Source organism: Gigantopelta aegis, chromosome 4, assembly GCF_016097555.1.
Source record: "Gigantopelta aegis isolate Gae_Host chromosome 4, Gae_host_genome, whole genome shotgun sequence".
NCBI lineage: Eukaryota > Metazoa > Mollusca > Gastropoda > Neomphalida > Peltospiridae > Gigantopelta > Gigantopelta aegis.
Window position 1 is genome coordinate 91,770,238 of NC_054702.1, and position 22,997 is coordinate 91,793,234.

The window sequence follows — 22,997 nt, forward strand, 5'->3', positions numbered from 1 at the left end:
CTATCGGACATGAATGTACTTGTTACATATCCTAAATTTTATTTGTTTTCGTTTATGTTTTGTTCTATATTAAAGAAAACTTTAGACTGTGACATTTTGCCTTTTTAAGCTGGATGTAGCATCTATAAAATTTATGTGTGCAGTATTTTGTTCGTCGAACAAACACAACCAAACAAAGAAGAAAAGAAGTAGCGGCTTAAAACATTATGTTGTACTTGACAGTAGTTTGTGGTAAAGTATAGTATTTTATGCTGTATTTTAAACCAAAACAAATGTAAAACAAAATCCTTTATTTTATCTTTATCTCAGTTATATATGATATGCATTGCATTCACATTTATGTAACAATATTTCCATTGTTAACTTTAATGTTTTTTGTTTTTTTAAATATTTTACGACAGCGGTAAAATGGTACATGACTGGTATTTTAACCTTGTTTTGGGTCACCGGCAAGAGCAGCGGATCATTGAAAACAATACCAGTTGTACAATTAAGGCTCATGTTGTGACAATGTCAACTATGTGTTTACAGTTTTGTTCTATTTTTTCGATTTGATACATGCTAGCTGTTTGACGTTCTGGCAAAACTCGTAAGTTTATATTATGATAACTAAGTACGCAAGACATTTAACTTTATTTTCATTACTTTATTTTGTTCGCATAATAAAACAGGGCTTGAAATATTCTCTTCAAAGTTAGTAGTTGGTGTGGCCTCCTTTTATAAGTTACAAAAATTGACCCAGTCTCTCCAACTATTCTGATAGAATAACCGGTAGGGACAATAGGTTAGAAAGAGTTTGACCCGTATCCCTCTTTGTCAAATTATATAGACTAACCCTAACCATTGAAAGGAGGTACGGGTCGAACTCATCTCATATCGATAGGTTTTGCCTGTCCGTCTGTCTGTCTGACCTTCTGTCTTCCCCATATATAGTTTTCTGGATGGTTTGTTCACAGTGCCTTGAGATATTGAGCTGAAATTCTGTGTATAACTTTATCATGTATTGTGAAAAACTAGTTTTTAAGGAATCTGCATACGATTTTTTGTTGATTCAGAAAACCTTCCAAAAACAAAGTGCACAAATAAGGAATGTCTAGCAATGTGCATACTACATTAAATGACATGTAATATTAAACAAACATAAATAAACAACAGTTTTACACAGCTGTCATTGTCAAAGTGTCGTCTGCTTCGCAGAATCATTGCATAAGCGTTTTGGTAATGTCATGTGACATGCATAACTCCTGAAAAACAATAGCCTGGTTTACAGGAGTAGCTGAAGAATATTATCATTAAACTATGACATGCATGTAATCTCTTCACAACAGAAAATGGCATAGATATTAACATTTGTTTGTTGATTTTGACAATAAAATGAACATTGTTTTCATCTGGTGACTTAAACATTTGATATTAAAAATAGAAGTTGGCACCATCTGGCTCCTAAAGTATCATAATATAAGTTGAATTAATTGCAGGCCTGTATTTAAGTAGTTATTATTATTATTATTGTTTTTTGCATACTATAATCTGAACATTTTCAAATTGCAAAGTTATTAGCAGTAATGACAGTGTTCGAGATTAACGGTATCCCGATATCCTGGGGATACCAGAATTTAATTTTGGATACCAGACTTCAATAATCCAGTATCCCACCGGGATACCATATAATGTTGTTGGGTTATTTTAATTCTGCATTTTAATTTTTTGCTGGTGAAGTTAAGTAACAGTATTTTTGAGCTCGTACCCAGTCTAATGCTATGCCATAACAGTATCTCCCCCAATTCGTACCCAATCGAATGCTACACTGGAACAATAGCGGCGTAGCAATAGACTGGGAATGGCTAAGTCGCTATTATTTTTGTTGGATGTTTCCTGCGTTTAAATTTTATTTGAGATATTAATTCCACATCTGCAGAAAATTGATACATGTACATTTATTATTAGTAATGTCAGAAATGACACAGAAGAAGGCAAAATGTTATGAAATGTCCCAATAAATGTTCACTTTACCTATTTTTATCAAACTTCTTATCTTTTTCTGGGAAGGGAGAAGTCACTTTTCTTACTTTTTTAATTCTACATTAAGGCCTGCTATAAGGAACATACTCACAGCTAAAGGGGTGGAATCTAGTTCAGTTGGTAAAGTGCTCACCTGAGCTGTTTGGGTTGTAGGATCGAACCTCCTCGGGGAACCCAGGGGTTTTTCCATTCCCCATGATTCAGTATCCCATCACTGGTATATACAGCAAAGGCTATGTAAGGATCAAACTATCCTGTTAATTTTCATAATGATAATGACATTCAAGACTAGTGTCAAGTTATTTAATTCAAATGTAGTCATCAACATGTTCATCAAACCATCTTAATTATGACATGCTCACTATAATAATGACACTGGAGACAATCTATAATTGTGTGTATCAAATTATATTAATGGTACTTATTGTAATTTAAAATGTCATATCATCTGCATTGACATATTTCATAAAGTGGGCTATTTGTTTAAATTATGTTTTCATAACATTGCCCTTGGAATGTTTAAATAACTCCATTTCTGAAAGGAAAAAGAAAATCAGACTAAATTACGAACCAAAGTAAATATATGTCACAACATTTATTAATTTATTTTACTCACTGTGGCATTTTAATGAGTTTGATTTTTCACTTGCCTTGGCAGGGTTTCTGCCAGAGGATAAAATGGGTACGGTGCCATACCCAGGTTTTTTTTGCAATTGTTAAAAGGTTAATTACTCATTATCATTAATGTATGATTTTTTTTAAACCTAACCCTAAACTTAAACCATTTTCTTTCTGGGGGAGGCCCCCCACACACCCTGTTGACTGTGGTTTCATTCAATTCCATAGCAACAATACCCAAAAATTTCTTTCTGGCAGAAACACTGCTTGGATATTTAAAAATTACAGTCTGTCAAATGTAATGCCACAGATCTTTAATTTGATCTTTTAGTTTACTCATAACATTAAATGTACATGCTTGCAAATGTACAAGAAATCCATCACCCCAATTTAAAACCAGTTTCAAGACTGTTTCAGATGGGCGTGTCAGGTTTATTCTTGCAGTGACAGTAAGTAAAGTAAAGTTTGTTTTGTTTAACGACTCCATTGGAGCACATTCATTAATTAATCATCAGCTTTTGGATATCAAACATTTGTTAATTCTGACATATTTTGCTTACACGTTACAGCCTACTACCTCACATTATATTAAAAGACCAGGGTTGCTGTTTGGTAAGAGTAGAATACCCAGAATTTGAGATTAAAAATTTGGGGAATTTGAGTATCCGAGTTGGATACTAACATTTCAAAATCTGGTATCCCACCTGGGAATATAGTATCCCACTTAAATGAAATTCATACATAACATCGTAACAAACTTGAACGACACTGTTCTCGTTCCCTGCCTATTGCTACTGTGGGATACTGGGTTCTTGAAGTCTGGTATCCAAAATTAAAATTTGGTATTCCCGTGATATCGGGATACCATTAATCTCGAACATTGATACCTATCAAAGTTTCTTCTCTGTTTAAAAAGTGTTTATATCAGATTCAAAGTGGTCATTTATAATGTCATGAAACACTCAGAATAGGATATTTTTTGACTGTTTAGTTTAATTTATTGAAAAATGGTGGCTTGACTGGTAAAGATGTGTGTTGATTTCAAGACAGTTGACAGTTAATAGCAAAAAAAATTGAAAGAAAACATTTGTAAGTTTATTACACCGGTAAGAATGTAGTTGATAAATTATATATGTTATAGTATGGGTGGGTGAGATTGCAGATGAAGTATTCTCGATTGACCTAATGGTGAGAACAGCAGACCTATGAGAACTGAAACAATTGTGTAAACCATATATATATATATATATATATATATATATATATATATATATATATATATATATATATATATATATATAGGGTATATATATATATATATATATGTTACACAAAAACTAATTCTTCTAGCCCTCATCTTTGTCTGACTTCTCTTTTGTGTGTGTGTGTGGTGTGTATTCAGAGATAGGGTAATTGTAATGAATTACATCTTTGTCTGACTTCTCTTTTGTGTGTGTGTGTGGTGTGTATTCAGAGATAGGGTAATTGTAATGAATTACATATTTTCATACTGTGATCGTAATCGATTACAATCTTTGAGAATGCCATGTAATCACAATCGTAATCTATTTTACATTGCTAATTTATGTAATTGTAATCTGTTATTACTTTCTTGATTACTCATAATTTACCAAACCCCTTAGATATGTTTAGCAACAATGTACTAAAGACAATTTGCTTTACTTGACTGGACATAACAGATAATTTAATTAGAAACAAAAGTATTACTTGCTCCGAGTTCATTCAACTGTGGCTAGTAAACACCAGTAGACAACTAACACATGTATACTAAAATGGTGGCAAAAGGTATCACACCTCTATATATGTTTAATTGTTGGTTATGTTTGATTGTTTTTCTTCATTGTGGGAGTGACAGGGTTCACTGATCTAGGTTACCGTTTTGTTAACATTTTCAACTCCTTTATAAAATATAATTAATAAAATTAAGATCAATAGTCACCAGTCCCAAGAAATGAAAATGTCACAAAAGCACAGCCTTTAAATTGAAAGTAAAATGTCAGTGAAAATACATTTTAAAAATCAAAATCCAGTTAAGAAATAACTTAAAAAATTTAATTGCTTTCTTAAAATATACATGTAAAATTATTTTTCATTGGCAGATCTGATCAATATTTTGGGAATATAAATATATAATTTGTGTATACATGTACGTTTATAAATTTCTGAAATGGTTTAATAAATAATCCCAAAATTATCCATTATGTCTTTTCATGAATGAAATTCGTATGGTTGTGAAATAAAATGAACAATTTCATGTTGGTAACATCATTTCACTACTTGTGCATATTTGTGGAAATGTAATGGTTGTATCGTGATTACTGGACAATGTATTTGACATCGTCATCGATTACTTTCAATTTAATCATAAGTAATCAGGCCATGCTTAAGTAATCCTAATCACAATTGATTACTTTTGTCAAATAAAGTAAATTATGGAACTTGTTCAGGCTTTCGGATTCACAAATATAAGCATGTCAGCAAAATCTCACAAAAATTACTGATGTATAAATTGTGTTGTCAATATATATTACTTTTGTCCAATGCGAGATGGTTTACACAATGACAAAATACTAATTTAAAGTTTTTGGTCCCTGTGTTATTGTAATGTCTACATGAAACAGAAGAGATCGTGGCAATCCAATATTTAGTGGCAATTTCAATGTGAGCTCCTACTTGCCCTCCCGAATCTTAAAACTGAACACTGTAATGTGAGTCTGCAACAAATAGCAGAATCATATTAATACATATACGTGCATCTGTTCATTTCAAACTGTTTTGTGAAGTTATTAAAATTTACAGGATTGAGATGTAGCCCATCGGTAGGCTCATTGGGATATTTCTCATTCTAGCCAGTACACCACAACTGGTATATCAAAGGCCATGGTATGTGCTATCGTGTCTGTGGGTTGGTACAAAAAAAAGATCCCATGGTTGCTACTAATGGAAAAATGTTGCAGATTTCCTCTCTAAGACTATATGTCAAAATTACTGTTTGACATCCAATAGCCGAAGATTAATAAATCTGTGTTCTTTAGTGGTGTCATTAAACAAAACAAACTTTTAACTTTTTAAACTTCATTAAAAGTTACCGGTTTGTCACTTATAATTAGTGGTTCAGCAATGTGCTGTGATGTTGTCAAACATTCATTTCCTGAAGCGTTCATGTGGTTGTAGATACTAACCACCACCAGCATGGTGGAGGAGAAAATAGTCGTAACCAGCAATTACAGTATGGCTCCTGTAGAGAGTATGTATCAACTATTTACTCAACTTCCTTCTGAACAAAAACACACTCTCATTCATGTATACATGTGTATCTTGGTATATATTACATGAAATTACAGTAATCATTTTAACTGCAGTACAAGTGTGTTCTATAATATATACTGAACATGGATCTTTTTTTCTTTCTTTTTTAATTAATGAAAATATAGCTTTTAGTAAGAAGAAAAAACACCTCTCGGCATCTAAAATATATCTATATTATTACTAGGGTTGAAGCTAGGTCCAATTTCTAGAGCAAAGCCATTTCTGGCTAACTCTTAAAGGAAGATGTTTGCAACAGGACAAAGTTTTTTGTTGTTAAAAGCCAAACAAAATACAGTCAAACTTCGATCAATTCACCTACGATCTCTCGAAAACTTCGATCTCTCGATCTGAAGCGACGGTCCCGGCCGAGTTGCTGTACAAACTAGTAATAACGACCTTCGAAAACTCGATAAATTCGATCTCTCGATCTAATTCTTTGCTTCCGCCATAAAGATTTAATAGAGTATGCACCTCTAAAACTCGACACATGTGGATTGATCAAACTGTCGTTGCTGGTAGTATTTTAAAGACGAATGTATTGTCAATCATGTCAGTCAAGCGAAGCATGCCTGTCTCTGGTATTCTTGGCTGTCGAGGATAAAGCTGATAATTACAGAATAAGAGATTGCCAACTAAGCGGAACAAAATGATCCTGTGTTTTGTAGTCGGTGTCCATCCGTGGTGGAAAGCCTTGCTACCTTAATACTTACTTACAGACACATTCTGATTAACTTCAAAGAGCATTTCTAATAATTGTTAGCGCTGTTTGTTTTTTGCTCCCAAAGGCGTGAATCGTATCTAGCTTTAGTTTTTCTATTTATGTATCAGTTAATGTTTATCAATTACCAGTCATTTAGTTATGTTAAAAATTGATGCATCACAGATCAAGCAATCTGGGGAAGGACCCGGTAACGTGGAGTTTGCCAGATCGGTTTTAAAAACTTCTGCTTTGTTGTCATCCAAGCAATCTTGCGTAGGGCCCAGAAATGGGGGTGGTGGCCAGATTGGAGAAAGAAAGTAGAGGTGCGAAGCGTAAATAATTTTGTGTAAAACAAATGTACTTATAGTGTTATTCGGCATTCATTGTTTTATTTCTTAGTTACGTTCGGATCCGCTGTGTTTTGACATCTGTAAAATATGTCAACATTATTTTCTGTTATTTATATATGTACATGCAAATGCTTTCTTTTTTCGTTTTCGTTTCTGTTAATAAATACATCCTATCTGCCCAAGCATATATTTCAAATTCATCTGGGTTATCTTTTTTGTTTTATTTACTTACTTTTACAATATACGCAAAATGAATGTACCACAGGCGTCAAAGATGCCAACAGCTGGGGTGGAATGGGATGAGATGGGGTGGCGTGGGGTGAGGTGACTGATATATTAATTCGCCTTTCAACTGGGGACGCATAGTTTTCAGAGTTCAGAGGTAGGCAACGAAGCGCACGCTTCTAACAATATTAAGCGAAATCAACTAACTGCAATGCCACAACCAGCTGCAATGCAGTTTCAAATTTAAACTTGTTTATATTAATTTCGAAAACTCGAACTAAGTTTAACTGTATGCAAAAAAAAGAGAAGTACAGTCAAACTTCGATAACTCCACCTTCGATCTGAAGCGACAGTCCCGGCTGAGTTGCTATACAAACTTAGTAATAACTGCCTTCGAAAACTCAGACTTCGAAAATTTGATGAACTCGATCTCTCGACCTAATTCTTTGGTTCCGCCATAATGATTTAATATAGTATGCACCTCTAAAACTCGACACGTGTAGATTGCTCCAACTGTCGTTGCCGATAGTATTTTAAAGATGAATGTATTGTCAATCATGTCAATCAAGCGAAGCGCGCTTGTCTCGGATGGTCTGGGCTGTTGAGGATTACGGTGGCAATTACAGAATAATAGATTGTAGACTAAGCGGAACGAAATGATCCTGTGTTTGGTTGTCGTTTTCATACATTGTGGAGAGCGTATGTACATAATACATAATTACAGACAGTCTGGTTAACTTCAAAGAGTAAAATTCTGTGATATTTGTGTTTTTGCACAGTTCTTTACGCTGTTTTTGTTTAAGTCTTGAATTTTTATATTTATGTTGATCATCGCTTTATTTATTTGCATTACCTTAGTTTGACACCCAATAGCCGATGTATTTTTGGTGCTGGGGTGTCGTTAAACATTCATTCATTCATTCAACTGGGGATGCATAGTTTTTAGAGGTAGGCAGCGAAACGCACGCTTCTTACAATATTAAGCGAAATCAACCAGCTGCAATGCAGTTTTAAATTTGAACTCTTATATATTAATTTCAAAACCTCGAACTCCCTGAAACTCAAACTATTTCCTCGTCCCCTTCAAGATCGAGTTATTGAAGTTTAACTGTATATTAACCCAACGTTATTTTATAATTTAATTTATTAATACATCTTTATTTATATGTTACGTTTACAAATTTTATTCCTTATGAGAAAGTCTGCGCATTAAACTATCTCCAACAAATAACGAACTGCCTAAAATGTAATGTACCTGTAATCCCTATAAAAGTAAAAATAAAAGTAATTAATATATCCACTGTCTGGGTTGGGGTATGGGCTTATATTTTGGTAAACTGATCAAAGTGCAATATTTTAGTGTGAAATTAGGCAAGTTTTCAATGAAATAATTAAACATAGTTATTTTTTTGTTATCAATCTCTTGCTTAAAATGTTGATTTTAGCAAACCCATTGTATTTTAGTATTTGTAATGACTAAAAATGCATTTTATTTGAAACAAAATGTGTAACAAAACTATTGTCTGATTTTAACATATTTTTGAAGTTTTAAAATTAAACACATATTTTTATTTAGGCCTATGTCATGTTTTATTACATGGGTATCTAAGAAAACCTGTTGATCATCTAAGAAAACCTGTTGATCATCTAAGATTACATCTCACATAATACAGATCAAACCTCATCAAGTGGACAGATTTGTAAACATGTGTTAATGTTATGCTGAAATTGCTGTATGTCAACAGTAAAATTCATGTTGACAGTTCTTTATCAGTTTTGCTTAAACTGTAGATTTAACATGTGGCTGTGAAAACATTGAGCTGAAGAACCAGCCCGAATCAATAGAAGCTCATTGTAACAACGTAATGTCTTGTGTCAATATTATGGGCACATTAAACAAAGATGAAATTATTTGTTAGAAAGACAGGTTATTTTATCAGTATGCTTTCTCTGATTAGCGTTTGTGGATAAAGAATTGGCATGTTCTTTTGACACTTGGCATACATATAGTGGGAAAGGTGTAATAATTGTGCTTGAAATAGACAGGTGTGAATACAAGATAACACAATACATGTACAGTATATAGCATTATTATTATTATTATTTAAAAATTTTACTCACCGATACTGTTTACAAATCTAACTCAACACAGTATATCATTATACTGTTAGACATTTTTTCTTTAGTTTTGTACATTACAAGAGAAACACAATGTAGTAGTTTAGTATAGATACAATATGTATCATTGTACTGTTATGATTTTTGTTCATTACAGTAATAAGGATGTAGCTCAGTTCAGTGGATTGCAGGTTAATTGATTCACTTTTGTGGATGCACTGGATTAGTTTGCAGTGCAGTCAGTACCGTACTTCACTCCTGGTATATCAAAGGCAGGCGTATATGCAAGAATTTTAGCAGTGTGGAGTGGGGGTCTAAACTGTGACAAGCGAAGTTTATAGGTGGGAGCTGATGCCAATATGCGAACCCATTACCCACTATATACCTGTCTTAATGTACCTTAACCATTATGCCACTGAAACCAGTTATGTCTATCTTCATTCATTCATTTCAACTTATTTTTGTGCTTATATCCAATTAAGGTTCAAGCATGCTGTCCTGGGCACACACCTCAGTTATCTGGGTTGTCTGTCCAGGACAGTGGGTTAGTGGTTAGTGAGAGAGAGATGTCAGTGTAGTGGTCTTACCTAACCATTGAGTCATTAAAACTCACTCTGGGTGGGAGACGGTACCAGGCTGTGAACCCTGTACCTATCAGCCTTATGTCAGATGGCTTAACCACTACACCACCGAGGCTGGTTTGCATGTGTGATGGTAGCTTTGTTTTATTTGAATGGTGTCATGTTTGCTAAATATAGATTGTATGTTATGTTAATACATCAATTACTCACATGTTAAGTAATAGGCTGATGGTTTCCAACAGGTGACAAGCTAATTGAAGCTTGATTGACACGTATGTGTATACTGTGTCTTTGGCAAACCTCTGTAGTCACGAGTGGGAATGTTTTTTGAAATCTTTGATGGTTATAGCAAGACAGTTGTAATTGTATTTTGGTACCTGGTAAATGGTTAATAGATTAATTGTGTTGTTAATAACACTTCTTGAGGGTGTTTACTGTTGAATATTTTGCTGAACTTAATAATAAAGTTGACTTTGGCTCATTAGTTGATCAACAACCAATTTGCTATTTGTTGTATGTAAGTGTGTGATTGTAAGTGTATTGCTCGGTATTGGGGGGGGGGGGGGGGGGGGGGGGGGGGGGCTTATCTGGCAGTAATCCCCTCCACCTTCCGGAAAATTGCATGTTATAAATTTAATTTTGATTTGGTATTTTATCCATATTTTAATCATTATTTTATATTTTTAATGAAAACCCCCCCCCCCCCCCAAAACCTAATGTAATTTACCAGGGCAGGTGTCTGGTCTGTGCCTTTAGTAGTGGCTTGGTTAATATTACCTCGTCTACTGCCCTAGGTTTTATAGATTAAAGTGATGGCAGCGTCTTCTGAATGACTTAAACATGATATTTTAGAGGACAACTGAAGAGTCGCCTGTTTCTTTGTGGATCGGCCGGGTGCATCTCTCGCCTTCCAGTGGGCTCGCCTGCAAATCTTTCGAATATCTTTCTCCTTCTCACTAAATTAACTCTCACTGGATCTTTTGTATCACTCTCCTAGTGGCACAAATGATGAAACTCATAACCCTTTGGCGTCACTCACCTAGTGACACCTGTTTAACTTCCTAGACAACTGCTAGGCTGCCAGGATTGGACTGGACTGCGGTTGGACACAGTGGGGAGTGGGGTGGGGGGGGGGGATGGGATGCTGGGAGTTAGGGCATTCTTTGGGGCCAATGTTTTGAATATGACTGGCAGGCCCTTTTCCAAAATTATTATTTTATTTTTTTTTTTTTTTTGTATACTTTTGCCAACTCTATAGCCTTTCCTCTTAACCTCCCATGGGCTTAATGAATACTGTTTAACAATTATTATTAATTTTAGACCAGCCCATCTAAATTTGTGCTGAAATTATATTATATTAATAATTAATATAAGTTTGGAATGTTTACGGGCGCAGTCAAAATTTATTAACCCCAATTTTCCCCTTTTCTAAATTGACCGTATTTGATAGGTTATCCCTATCCTGAGTCAGACCACCGATCTTATCGGAGGCCGGACTCAGGATAGGCGTGTTCGAAACCCTAGTGGTATATGGACACTTTAAACTAGTTACTAAGCTAAGCAACCCATTTAAATTTCAGGCTTACTGCCTTGGCATACATCATAGGTGTCTGTTCACAATAGGGGTTGATGGTTGTTAGTTAAGGATGGATCCAGTATTGGGTTGTGAACTCAGCATCTACTAGCCTTAATGCCAGTAGCTCATGTATGTTTTTATCTTGTGGCAGTGATCTTTCTTTTTAACTACCAACACACAAAACTGCCATTCCATGTTCATGGCCAGGACCCACAAAACAGCCACTCCCTGGACATATTGGGAAGGACAAATTACTGTGTGCTTGAATCATAGTTGATGACCACACAAAGCCCTTATGCCAAATCACCTGTTGGACATTGCTGCAGTAATAATACACTGGGTTTCTTTCCCTTTGTTTCAGCATAGTGACATGCAGGAGCTATGGTTTGTGAGAGCTGTCCTTGTTTCCCTGTCTGGTGAACACTCGTGGACAAAATGCCATTCAAGTGGCGATTAAAGCGGACCCGAAGATATGAAATTTCTTCGAAGAATTCATTCATTGTTGGAGTGTACCTGTTGGATAACAACTTTCTGGAATGTACTTTGACGTCTGAAAGTACAGGGCAGGAATGTTTGGAGAGTATAGCTCAAAGGAGTGACATTGTTGATGTAAGTACATGTAATGTTTAATACTAACAACAATGTTTTAAATTAATACATAATTATGTCTTGTAGAGAATAATTTAGCTAAAGCAATGAACGTTTTCTTGAGTAATAAAATATAATATTTCTCTCTGAATACTGTGTTAATATTTTGATCATAATCAGAATTGAAGAGTTTTTTTTTTTTTTTTAACTTTAGTTTAATTGTACTACTAATACACATTTACCCCTGTATTCATGTAAAAGTGTATATATTATAAAAACCTGTGCTAGGTGAGACGTGTTGTTGAATCATAAAAGGTTGTGATTTTAATATTATATATTCACCTCCTAGCTGTCATGAAAATATTTTATGGGTGAATTGTGTTGTGCTTTTAGTCTTACAATAACAAAAAGTATAATATTTATTATTGTTATCTTTCATTATTGTTATTTAATGTATGTTAATGTAGTCTGTAATTTTAATTACTGCACCAATTATGTTGTGCACTTAGTCTGACAATAACAAAAAGTATAATATTTATTATTGTTACCAAATATGTTTTAATCCAGTCATTGATTTAAATTAATACACCAGTTCATAATGTTTCCATTCAGGCTGTGAATTTAGCAAATTCCATGAATCCCAGATTTAATGTTAGAAGTGTAAGATTATGAGACAGAATCTCAGTATATATTACATACTTTTTACAATTCCAGCAATGTCCTTAAAAAACCACCCCAGAAATTCAGAGTCTGATTAAAGTCAGAAATTGAACATTCTCACATTTTATATCCTATTTATACTTATTTTCATGCTTACATTGTATATCCAATTAAGGTTCAAACACACTATCCTAGGCACATATCTCAGCTATCTGGGCTGTCTGCCTAGAAAGTCGGTGGGTTAGTTGTAAGTGGTCGGTGATAAAGAAGTCACATAGGCTTCAGAAGATGGCAGAAACTTGGTGGGGAGGGGGGCATTTATTCAATGCAAGTTCCTGTTGTGCATATTGTGGCCCCTCAGTTTTAGAGTTGGGAGGCCAGTGCCCCCTGTCCTTCCCCCCCCCTTTCTGACGTCTATGAGTCAGTGAAGTGGCCTTACACCTACCGATTGAGTCATTAAACTCGTTCTGGGTGGGAACCAGTACCCAGAACCTTCCACTGCTTCCAGCCTTAATCACTACACCACCGATTCAATGCAAGTTCCTATTGTGCATATTGTGGCCCCTCAGTTTTAGACTTGGGAGGCCAGTGCCCCCTGCCCTTCCCCCCCTTTCCGACGTCTATGAGTCAGTGAAGTGGCCTTACACCTACCGATTGAGTCATTAAACTCGAACCAGTACCCAGAACCTTCCACTGCTTCCAGCCTTAATCACTACACCACCGAGGCAGGTGACACCCACAAAAACACATAAACATTCCAAAAGTAACATAACACTTTTGGCAGGCTTTCTATCTTTTAATTAATAAAATACATGTTGCCTTCAAGATCTTGTTAACAGTATTATATGGCATCCACTTCCATTCCAATCCCAATTTGTTTTCATCCTCTGACAGCACTTTAAAATTGTTTACACTGAAAGACTGTAACCTTTGTGGCTGTAACGACATAACAGAAATATCACTGATCTAATTGGCAAGTGGAGTGTTGTTTTGTTAGCAATCTTCCCTAAGCTAGCTGTTATATTGTTGATGCTGAGAAGTGACCTTTTTACCTGGCTGGGCTGTAGCTGGTAATTACTACCTTGGTAATTGGATACTAGCCTGTAATAAGTGAGGAATGTGCACATTACTGTGTGAAAAACCCCCAGGAAGAGAGCAGTGACTCATGTTAGGTTATCTTAAACACTGTCAGAAAGAAGACACACTGTTCCCTTTTTCCCTTCCACCTCTTACCAGTGGTGGATCTAAGGGGGCCCCTCCTAATGTTTGCTCTTTTTTTTTTTTCTTTTTTTTTTTTTTTGATGTTTAAGAATCCAAGGAAGCCCTTTGGGAATGTTTGTGGCCTTTGGCCAAATGTCATTGCCCCCCCTCCCCAAATGGATTTTCTGGGTCTGCCACTGCTTACTATGGGAACAATGCCTGATTTGAATCAGAGGCTGTTTCTACAGTCAGCATGTTTGAACCCTCAGGATATAAATCTGTTAATGCCTACCAAACAAATCAACAGAAGACAATAATCAAACCTAAAAAGAACTTAGTACATGTTATATCTTAGTACAGTATACTTCCTTTTTGTTTTATTTACAGTTTTTTTTTATTACATGTACTTACAATATAAGTTACATGTTAAAAACATCAGCTTTGATAAAATTTCAAAAACACATTTAGATAAACATTGACTTTTAAATTATTTGATAGGCATTCACAGGTTTTAAAAATGCATTTATAAATTCTGAATTTTGATTGGATAGAGTCTGTTTATTGCCGAGTTAAAAACACTGTTAAAATAAAACTCTTTAAATACCTTTTTTTCTGCAAAATAAAGACAATGTAGACAACCAAGCACATGTGTTGAAATTTGAAGTTCTTTATTCTTGTTCTCGAATTGTTTTCTTACTCTTTAAGTTCTTAATTCTAGGTATACAGATTGACTGAAAGATATAAAAAATAAAATAACTAAGTACTGTGTCTTTTCTATATCAATACGTTAATAATACTAGAAAATTATATATTCACTGTTTTGTAATTCCAGCATTTACGGTACATTCAGGCCAACCATGTGAAATATAAAAATGTGTTTTTACTTATATAATGTTAAAATCAATAACCCAAGAAATATTAAGGAAGTTTGTTACATAGAAAATCAAAAGATTTATATTAAACGTGGGGATGACATGTATATTTTCTTTACCATTGTTTTAGGCGTTCTTAAAGGGAGAGTAAACTAAAACATGAGCCTTATGTGTTGGAAAGATGCATACCCGGACCACCAACACATACTGACACTTTAACAAATGAAAAATGCGTAACTTTAGTGTTAATAAAAAAACATGATTATTCCTGCTAACTGGGGACTGCCATTTTCTTTTCTTTTCGAGGCGTCTGGGACAGCTAGTTTGGGGCGAAGTGACGTTAGCTCCTGACCATCTCCTGTATGAACAATGTAAACAAAAGCAGTAATTTTCGACCAGGCGCTTCTCTTTGATCAACCTGACTTTGTAAAACAACATAAATGACATAATAATATAATAAACTATTTAACTAAATATATTTCAAGTTGCATTAACGGAACAAAATGGGGTTGTAGTATTTTACTCTGTTAAATAATCCAAAGGAAAAATGTACACTATTAGGCCTATTGATATGCTATGCTGGAGCAAAAACGACAACCCACGATACCCAAGTGATAAATTTTCTTTTCTTTGGGACTACGTAATTGGTAAGTTTTGTGGTTTTAGATGGGAAAGTCTACTTAATCAATTTACTATTTACAGTAATAAACCATGTCTATTGCCATTTTAGGGGCGACAGGTAATATTATACAATACCAGTATGTATTTTTGTGTCTAGACAGCGTCAATTAATTGGCTCGTCTGGTTACCAGTCAAATACACACCTACCAATCAGGAATCACTGGTAGAGGCAACTAACCGAATAAACCAATTAACTAAGAAAATACTCTGTGTATCATTTCTGTACGTAGGTTAATGCATGGACAAAACATGGTTAATTATTTCGACTTGTTGTGTAGCCACTTTGACAATGGTGTTTTATTTTGTATTGAAAAATAATATATACATTGTACTTATTGCTGGCTTATTGGGATGTATATTATTACAGAGCTTTACAATGTATGACTATTTATCATCCGCAAAAACCAGGAAGATTGTGTTTCGATAGTTCTAAGGCTCATTCCTGACGTTACTCGTTAAGTATTACGTAATCACCAGCTCGCCAGAGGGCATATTCACTGGAATGGAACAAAATGGCTGTGCCTGTTATATCTAATAGCTGTCACATTTAACCGTTTTATTAATTAAATATCATAATATACATGTTGATATTAAGCAATAATGTGTATTATATATCTTTGAATATGCATAGCAGTCCAAAAGCCTTGCTTAAGCATTCCAAAGCGGAATTTTCCCTCAACCAAAAGTACTCTAGCGAACTTCACAACACAGTTAATTAATTCAAACAGATTATTTGACCACTACAGACGGAACGTGGTAACTTCGGACTTTGGTAACTTCGGCCTGGTAACTTCGGACCCGAGTAATCTCAGCCCCAGGTAATTTCGGACTGGTAATCTCGGCCTCTGTATTAATGAAAGCAACTTATATCTGGGTTATACGCAAACGAAAGTTTGTTGTTAAACAATCTGATATTATTATTTCAAGATGAGTTTGTTATTTAATTAAACATTATTATATATTCATTGTACATTTTGTTGTGTATTAGTTAATTAACTTTTAAACATTTATTCTGCTCATACCCCGTCGCCTTCTTACTATGGTTTGATTTGGTAGGTGTTCCGGACTCAGTATCCGTACAAATAATGATGTTGAAGGGTGGCACAACAGACTAAATAAACGTGATCTCCCACATATGCCATTTTATATGCCGATTAGCCTGCTATTCGAAGAGGCCAGATTGGTACCCTTGCAAGTTCGATTGGTGAGCGAGTCAAAACTGAAACGTCACCAAGAAAACAAATACCGAGATCTTCAAAGAAAAATCTTTAAGTACTGGGGAGAATATGTGGAAGGCACACGTAGTGCGCTGCAGCTTCTACGTTCATATTCCAAATTAAATGGACCCGTCCGGTAGAATGAGATATGTGGTCTACAATTCTCTGACATTTGCGAACTTTCAGTTTACTTTTAGAAACTGTATGCCTAGATTACTGATTAATAAAAATAGTGCTTAATCGTTTACATAATACTTGATGTTATCACAAATTGTTTTAGTTTATTGATGTAAGCATATAAATTTAAAAAAACGCAACATTTATTTATTCAGGATTTTACTTTTACGTTTGGAATATATATATATGTATGTGTATGTGTATGTGTAGGTGTACGTGTAGGTGTACGTGTACGTATACGTATATATATATATATATATAGTTGGTTAGTATATATTTTATATTCACGATGCGTAAAGTATGATGATAATTGTCCCTCAGATATATCTAGAGTATGTACTATTAAACTGATAAAAACAAAATATTTTAAAATGTTTAGAAAATAAAGATATATATGAAATTGAAACTTCTTGTTTTATTTACTAGAAATAAAATATATGTACAACTGGGTATATGTCCCATACTTTGGAGAAATATGCGTATTGAAATGAACGTTTGAACTGCATATGCAATAAAATGAAAAAACGTATTTCATTTCAACTATTTTCGTGCTTATATTCAATTACGGTTCAATCACATTTATTATAGCACACACCTCAGTGGTTAATTGTTAGTAGATATATGTTATTAAGAGTGTTAATGAGAAAAAAGGAGGATGTAGTGGCCTTACATCTACCCGTTGTGCCCTTGTGTCACTCTGGGCTGGAACCGGTACCGAGATGCGAACCCTGTACCTGTCATCCTTGTAAGACCGACGTTTCTTTAGGCACTGTGCCGTCGAGACCAGTAGAAAAATGTCATCGGAATTCCTCTTAACTAAGCCGATGGGGTCCGAGATTACTCGGGTCCGAGGTTACCAGGCCGAAGTTACCAAAGTCCGAAGTTACCCCTATTCCTACAGACAACTTACTGACTTTTTCGTGGGGTGAGATGGCAGTATTGTAAGAAAATAATGCATTTACCATAAATTGATAATTTCTGGAACAGTTTTCTATCAATGTGCTCTTAAATTTTGTTTTGGTTTCAAATTCAGACATTTTGTTTAAAATTATTATCTAAAATTTTGTATATATTAATGCTTTTCACTTATTCATTTATTTATCCATTACATCCATCCATCCATCCATCCATCCATTCATTACCTAATACCACAACAAATAGTCTTTCCCCATTTTTAAATATTTGTTTTTGAGTTTACAGCCTGACAGCCTGATATTGTGATACAGCCATTTGTATGTATTTTAAGGATCAAATTAAGTAAATTATATTTACTACTGAAATTTGACATAAATTTATAATACACCTTTAATAATGGTTATGATACTGGTAAGTACTAATCTAGGTTTGCAGTAATTAATATAGGACTGTCGATGTTTGAAACAGTGATAACAACATGGTAGTCTGGCATCACAATCATATACCTTTTGTTTGCATTTGATTATGTAATATTTGTTATGGTTGTTTCACTACATGCTATAGCAAGTGAATGGATAACATTAAAAATTAAATTTGATAGTAACTTGGTTATATACAACAGGCTCATCTTGTTCTTATCACATTTCATGACTGATAACTTGAGTAGTAAGATTTACATGATAGAAAACTAAATTTAAAATACCCCAGGATACATTAAAAAGTACCTTTTGATTATAAAGTTTGACAGACTGGCATACCCAAGACACCACTAAGCAGTTAGTGAATTCCTAGCACTAATTTATTTTTAAATGATTATATTGTGATTCTATTTAGTTTTTTTAAAACTTCAGTATCATGTTCTGGTTTACATCATTGTCTTCATTTTCTAGAAGAGATGAAAATCCAGTAGTTTTTTGTTTTTCTTTTAAAATTTCAAACTGTTCTGTATATATTATTTAATGAAAACAGGGTTTCTAGATCATGGTAGTCCCACTCCCATGGCTAGTGATATTCAGTGTTGGGCTAGTAAATAACTACTATCACCATGCCCGATGGCTAGTGGAAAAAAAGTGGTTAAATTCAGCATTTAAGTGTATTTTGTAAATGTGAATATCATGCCCCCAACCCCCAATCTAAGGGTTTTTAAGCTCTTACTCCTCTTGTAGGCGACATATCCGATTATTACTATACTTGTTCTAGATTCACTTTTTTGGACTGCGTTATGTGACAAAAAAGCTCCAGTTCCAGTGGGTTGACCTTGACAAGCCGTTAAAGAAACAGCTTGACAAAAATGCTGAGACGTCTCACCATCCACCATGTCTGTATTTCGGCATCATGTTCTATGTGCTGGGTGCTCACAAGATACCTGACGAGAATGCCAGGTAAGATTTTTATTAGTAAAACGTAGTCATTTTCTTCAGTCTTATCCAAAACTGGAGGACAGTCTGTTAGGTTTTTCTAGTTAAGTAAATTAGGGGGTTGAATCTAGCTCAGTCAGTAGAATGCTCACGTTGACTTTAAATAAATTAATTGTTTTTAAACATCACAGGTAGTACTATTTCATTGCTGGACAGATTTGTTTTTGTTAATAGGTAGATCAATAGTAGGGTGTAAACCAGAGTACAAAAGTACAAGTACATTTTTCATCTTCTTCTTATTTCTTTTTAATTTGATAGTGTTAACAAATTATGTTTTTCTAATTTTAATTTGTAATAGCTCAACCAGGTTGTCATTTGTACTTAAAATAGTGGTGTCGTTAAATAAAACAAATTTTAGTTTACTTTGACTTAAAATGTATATTATTCTAATTCAGTAATGGCAGGTTATGTATAACTTGTTATTCTTCAGGTATCATTATTACCTCCAGCTGAAGAATGATATCATTGATGGGAGAATTCCGGCTACAGTCGAACAGGCGATCAGACTGGCAGCTTACAGCCTTCAGGGTAACACACAACCTGTACCCCCATCCCAAATATTGATAAGTTATTGTCTCTTTTGAAAAATGCTGGTATTGAATAGAGCTTATATGTTGGTCTGTCTATCCATACCTACCATAGGATTTGTTCCCTCACCAAATAAACTTTTTGTACATGTAATTAACATATTGCATTTATGATTTGCAAATATATGTTTTTATACCATGGGATTATCACTAGCCTTATTTTTATTTAGGAAATATAACTGTTGACCATCTAGGGGGTGGGATGTAGCCCAGTGGTAAAGCACTCGCTTGATGTGTAGTCGGTTTAGGATCGATCCCCGTCGGTGACCCATTGGACTATTTCTTGTTCCAGCCAGTATTTCACAACTGGTGTAACAAAGGCAGTGGTATGTAATATCCTGTCTGTGGGATAAAGCATATAAAAGATCCCTTGCTGCTAATCGAAAAAGAGTAGCCCATGAAGTGGCAACAGTGGGTTTCCTCTCTATATATGTGTTGTCCTTAACCATATGTCTGATACCATATAATCGTAAATTAAATGTGTTGAGTGCATTGTTATAAAACATTTCCTTCCTTCTTGACCATCTAAATGTAAACATGTATTTCTGAGGGTTTTTTCAGTATCATTTTAAAGTTATCCTTTAAACAAGTTACTTATAGTTATGTGCAATATTTTAAGGACCATCTAGTTATTACAGTGTTCACAATAGATGACATACTGTCAAAGTTTTATATTAGAGGAAGCCTTTCAACAATATTGGTATTGATATTCATAGAAGTGAACTGTTTTAGTTGGTTATTGTTACTATTTCATGTTATTATCGCTTAGCCTTTATACAGGTGTTAACTTTAAAATAGCATTAACTTTTGCATTAACTTTAACATTGAAGTTTCACATTTTGATCAGTTTCTCACAAACTGTACCTCAAAGTCCTAGTTCAATGAAAGTTGGTTTGTAGTTGCACCTATCAGTGTTCATCACTGGTCACCAAAGAAGTTTGTGGAAGGCAAGACAATTAATTCTGCAGAATTCTTGTAGTTAGATTTTATGTATTTTAAAATAAATTATTAAAACAGAAATTTATTTTGTTTATAGCTGAATGTGGTGATCATGACTTGGAGAGTCAGACAGTAGAATACTTCAGAGATAATTATGTACTTCTTCCAAAGGTAAAATACTGTCACAGATATTCTGTTGGCAATATCCACATACATTTGTTATCCAGTTCTTGAAATTATGTTTATGTCTGATCATTGAAAGAAAATTATTTTTATAACTTTACTCTGGGTGGGAAATAGTTTTGGGATGTGAGCCCATTACCTAACAGATTTGTGCCATGGAGTTCATGTTCTAGTAGTATTCATACACCTTAATTACATATTATAAGTATGCACAAGGCTGTCTCTGGGTGAGCAAAACATTTTCCTAAATTATCTTCAAAAATGCCTAACCCAGTTATTTTATAACAAAACATCAATTATTACATGAATTGTTTTCACCAAATCAAAATAAAATTCGCCAATTGTTTCTAAAATAGCTGAGCAGCAGAGCTAGTCCTGATGCATATTCATAAGTCATGCCATGCTGTTTACCAGTCTTAGTTGTGTGTTACAGTCGATGACGAAGAACGAGGTGACCCAACTGGAGCTATTGGTGGAGGTGATCAATGCGTACTCCAGTCTACAGAGCTGCCACCCGGTCAAGGCCGAGATCCAGTACATCAAAGAGGTCCAGCTCATGGACGGCTACGGCATGGAGTACTACAACGCCAAGGTAAGTAGTTTGTAGATAGTGACATGGAGTACTACACAGCCAAGGTAAGTAGTCTGTAGATAGCGGCATGGAGTACTACACAGCCAAGGTAAGTAGTCTGTAGATAGCGGCATGGAGTACTACAACGCCAAGGTAAGTAGTTTGTAGATAGTGACATGGAGTACTACACAGCCAAGGTAAGTAGTCTGTAGATAGCGGCATGGAGTACTACACAGCCAAGGTAAGTAGTCTGTAGATAGCGGCATGGAGTACTACAACGCCAAGGTAAGTAGTTTGTAGATAGTGACATGGAGTACTACACAGCCAAGGTAAGTAGTCTGTAGATAGCGGCATGGAGTACTACACAGCCAAGGTAAGTAGTCTGTAGATGGCGGCATGGAGTACTACACAGCCAAGGTAAGTAGTCTGTAGATGGCGGCATGGAGTACTACACAGCCAAGTTAGGTAGTCTGTAGATAGAGGCATGGAGTACTACACAGCCAAGTTAGGTAGTCTGTAGATAGAGGCATGGAGTACTACACAGCCAAGTTAGGTAGTCTGTAGATAGCGGCATGGGGTACTACACAGCCAAGTTAGGTAGTCTGTAGATAGAGGCATGGAGTACTACACAGCCAAGTTAGGTAGTCTGTAGATAGAGGCATGGAGTACTACACAGCCAAGTTAGGTAGTCTGTAGATAGAGGCATGGAGTACTACACAGCCAAGTTAGGTAGTCTGTAGATAGCGGCATGGGGTACTACACAGCCAAGTTAGGTAGTCTGTAGATAGAGGCATGGAGTACTACACAGCCAAGTTAGGTAGTCTGTAGATGGCGGCATGGAGTACTACACAGCCAAGTTAGGTAGTCTGTAGATTGTGGCATGAAGTACTACACAGCCAAGGTAAGTAGTCTGTAGGTAGCGGCATGGAGTACTACACAGCCAAGGTAAGTAGTCTGTAGATAGCGGCATGGAGTACTACACAGCCAAGGTAAGACATATTCTGTAGATAGCGGCATGGAGTACTACACAGCCAAGGTAAGTAGTCTGTAGATGGCGGCATGGAGTACTACACAGCCAAGGTAAGTAGTCTGTAGATGGCGGCATGGAGTACTACACAGCCAAGTTAGGTAGTCTGTAGATAGCGGCATGGGGTACTACACAGCCAAGTTAGGTAGTCTGTAGATAGAGGCATGGAGTACTACACAGCCAAGTTAGGTAGTCTGTAGATAGAGGCATGGAGTACTACACAGCCAAGTTAGGTAGTCTGTAGATAGCGGCATGGGGTACTACACAGCCAAGTTAGGTAGTCTGTAGATAGAGGCATGGAGTACTACACAGCCAAGTTAGGTAGTCTGTAGATAGAGGCATGGAGTACTACACAGCCAAGTTAGGTAGTCTGTAGATAGAGGCATGGAGTACTACACAGCCAAGTTAGGTAGTCTGTAGATAGCGGCATGGGGTACTACAC

At 35.3% G+C, this 22,997-nt stretch overlaps 1 protein-coding gene across 1 annotated transcript in view; it reads left to right on the forward strand.

The window, feature by feature from the left end:
- Positions 1 to 491: 491 nt before the first annotated feature.
- The window catches only part of LOC121371415 (tyrosine-protein phosphatase non-receptor type 21-like), a 41,816-nt gene continuing 19,310 nt past the window's right edge, over positions 492 to 22,997 (forward strand). The window contains exons 1-6 of the mRNA XM_041497289.1: positions 492 to 589; positions 11,882 to 12,129; positions 19,031 to 19,212; positions 19,679 to 19,776; positions 20,872 to 20,945; positions 21,391 to 21,549. Coding sequence (XP_041353223.1) covers positions 11,956 to 12,129; positions 19,031 to 19,212; positions 19,679 to 19,776; positions 20,872 to 20,945; positions 21,391 to 21,549 — 687 coding nt within the window. The 5' untranslated portion in view covers positions 492 to 589; positions 11,882 to 11,955. The remainder of the gene's footprint in view (positions 590 to 11,881; positions 12,130 to 19,030; positions 19,213 to 19,678; positions 19,777 to 20,871; positions 20,946 to 21,390; positions 21,550 to 22,997) is intronic.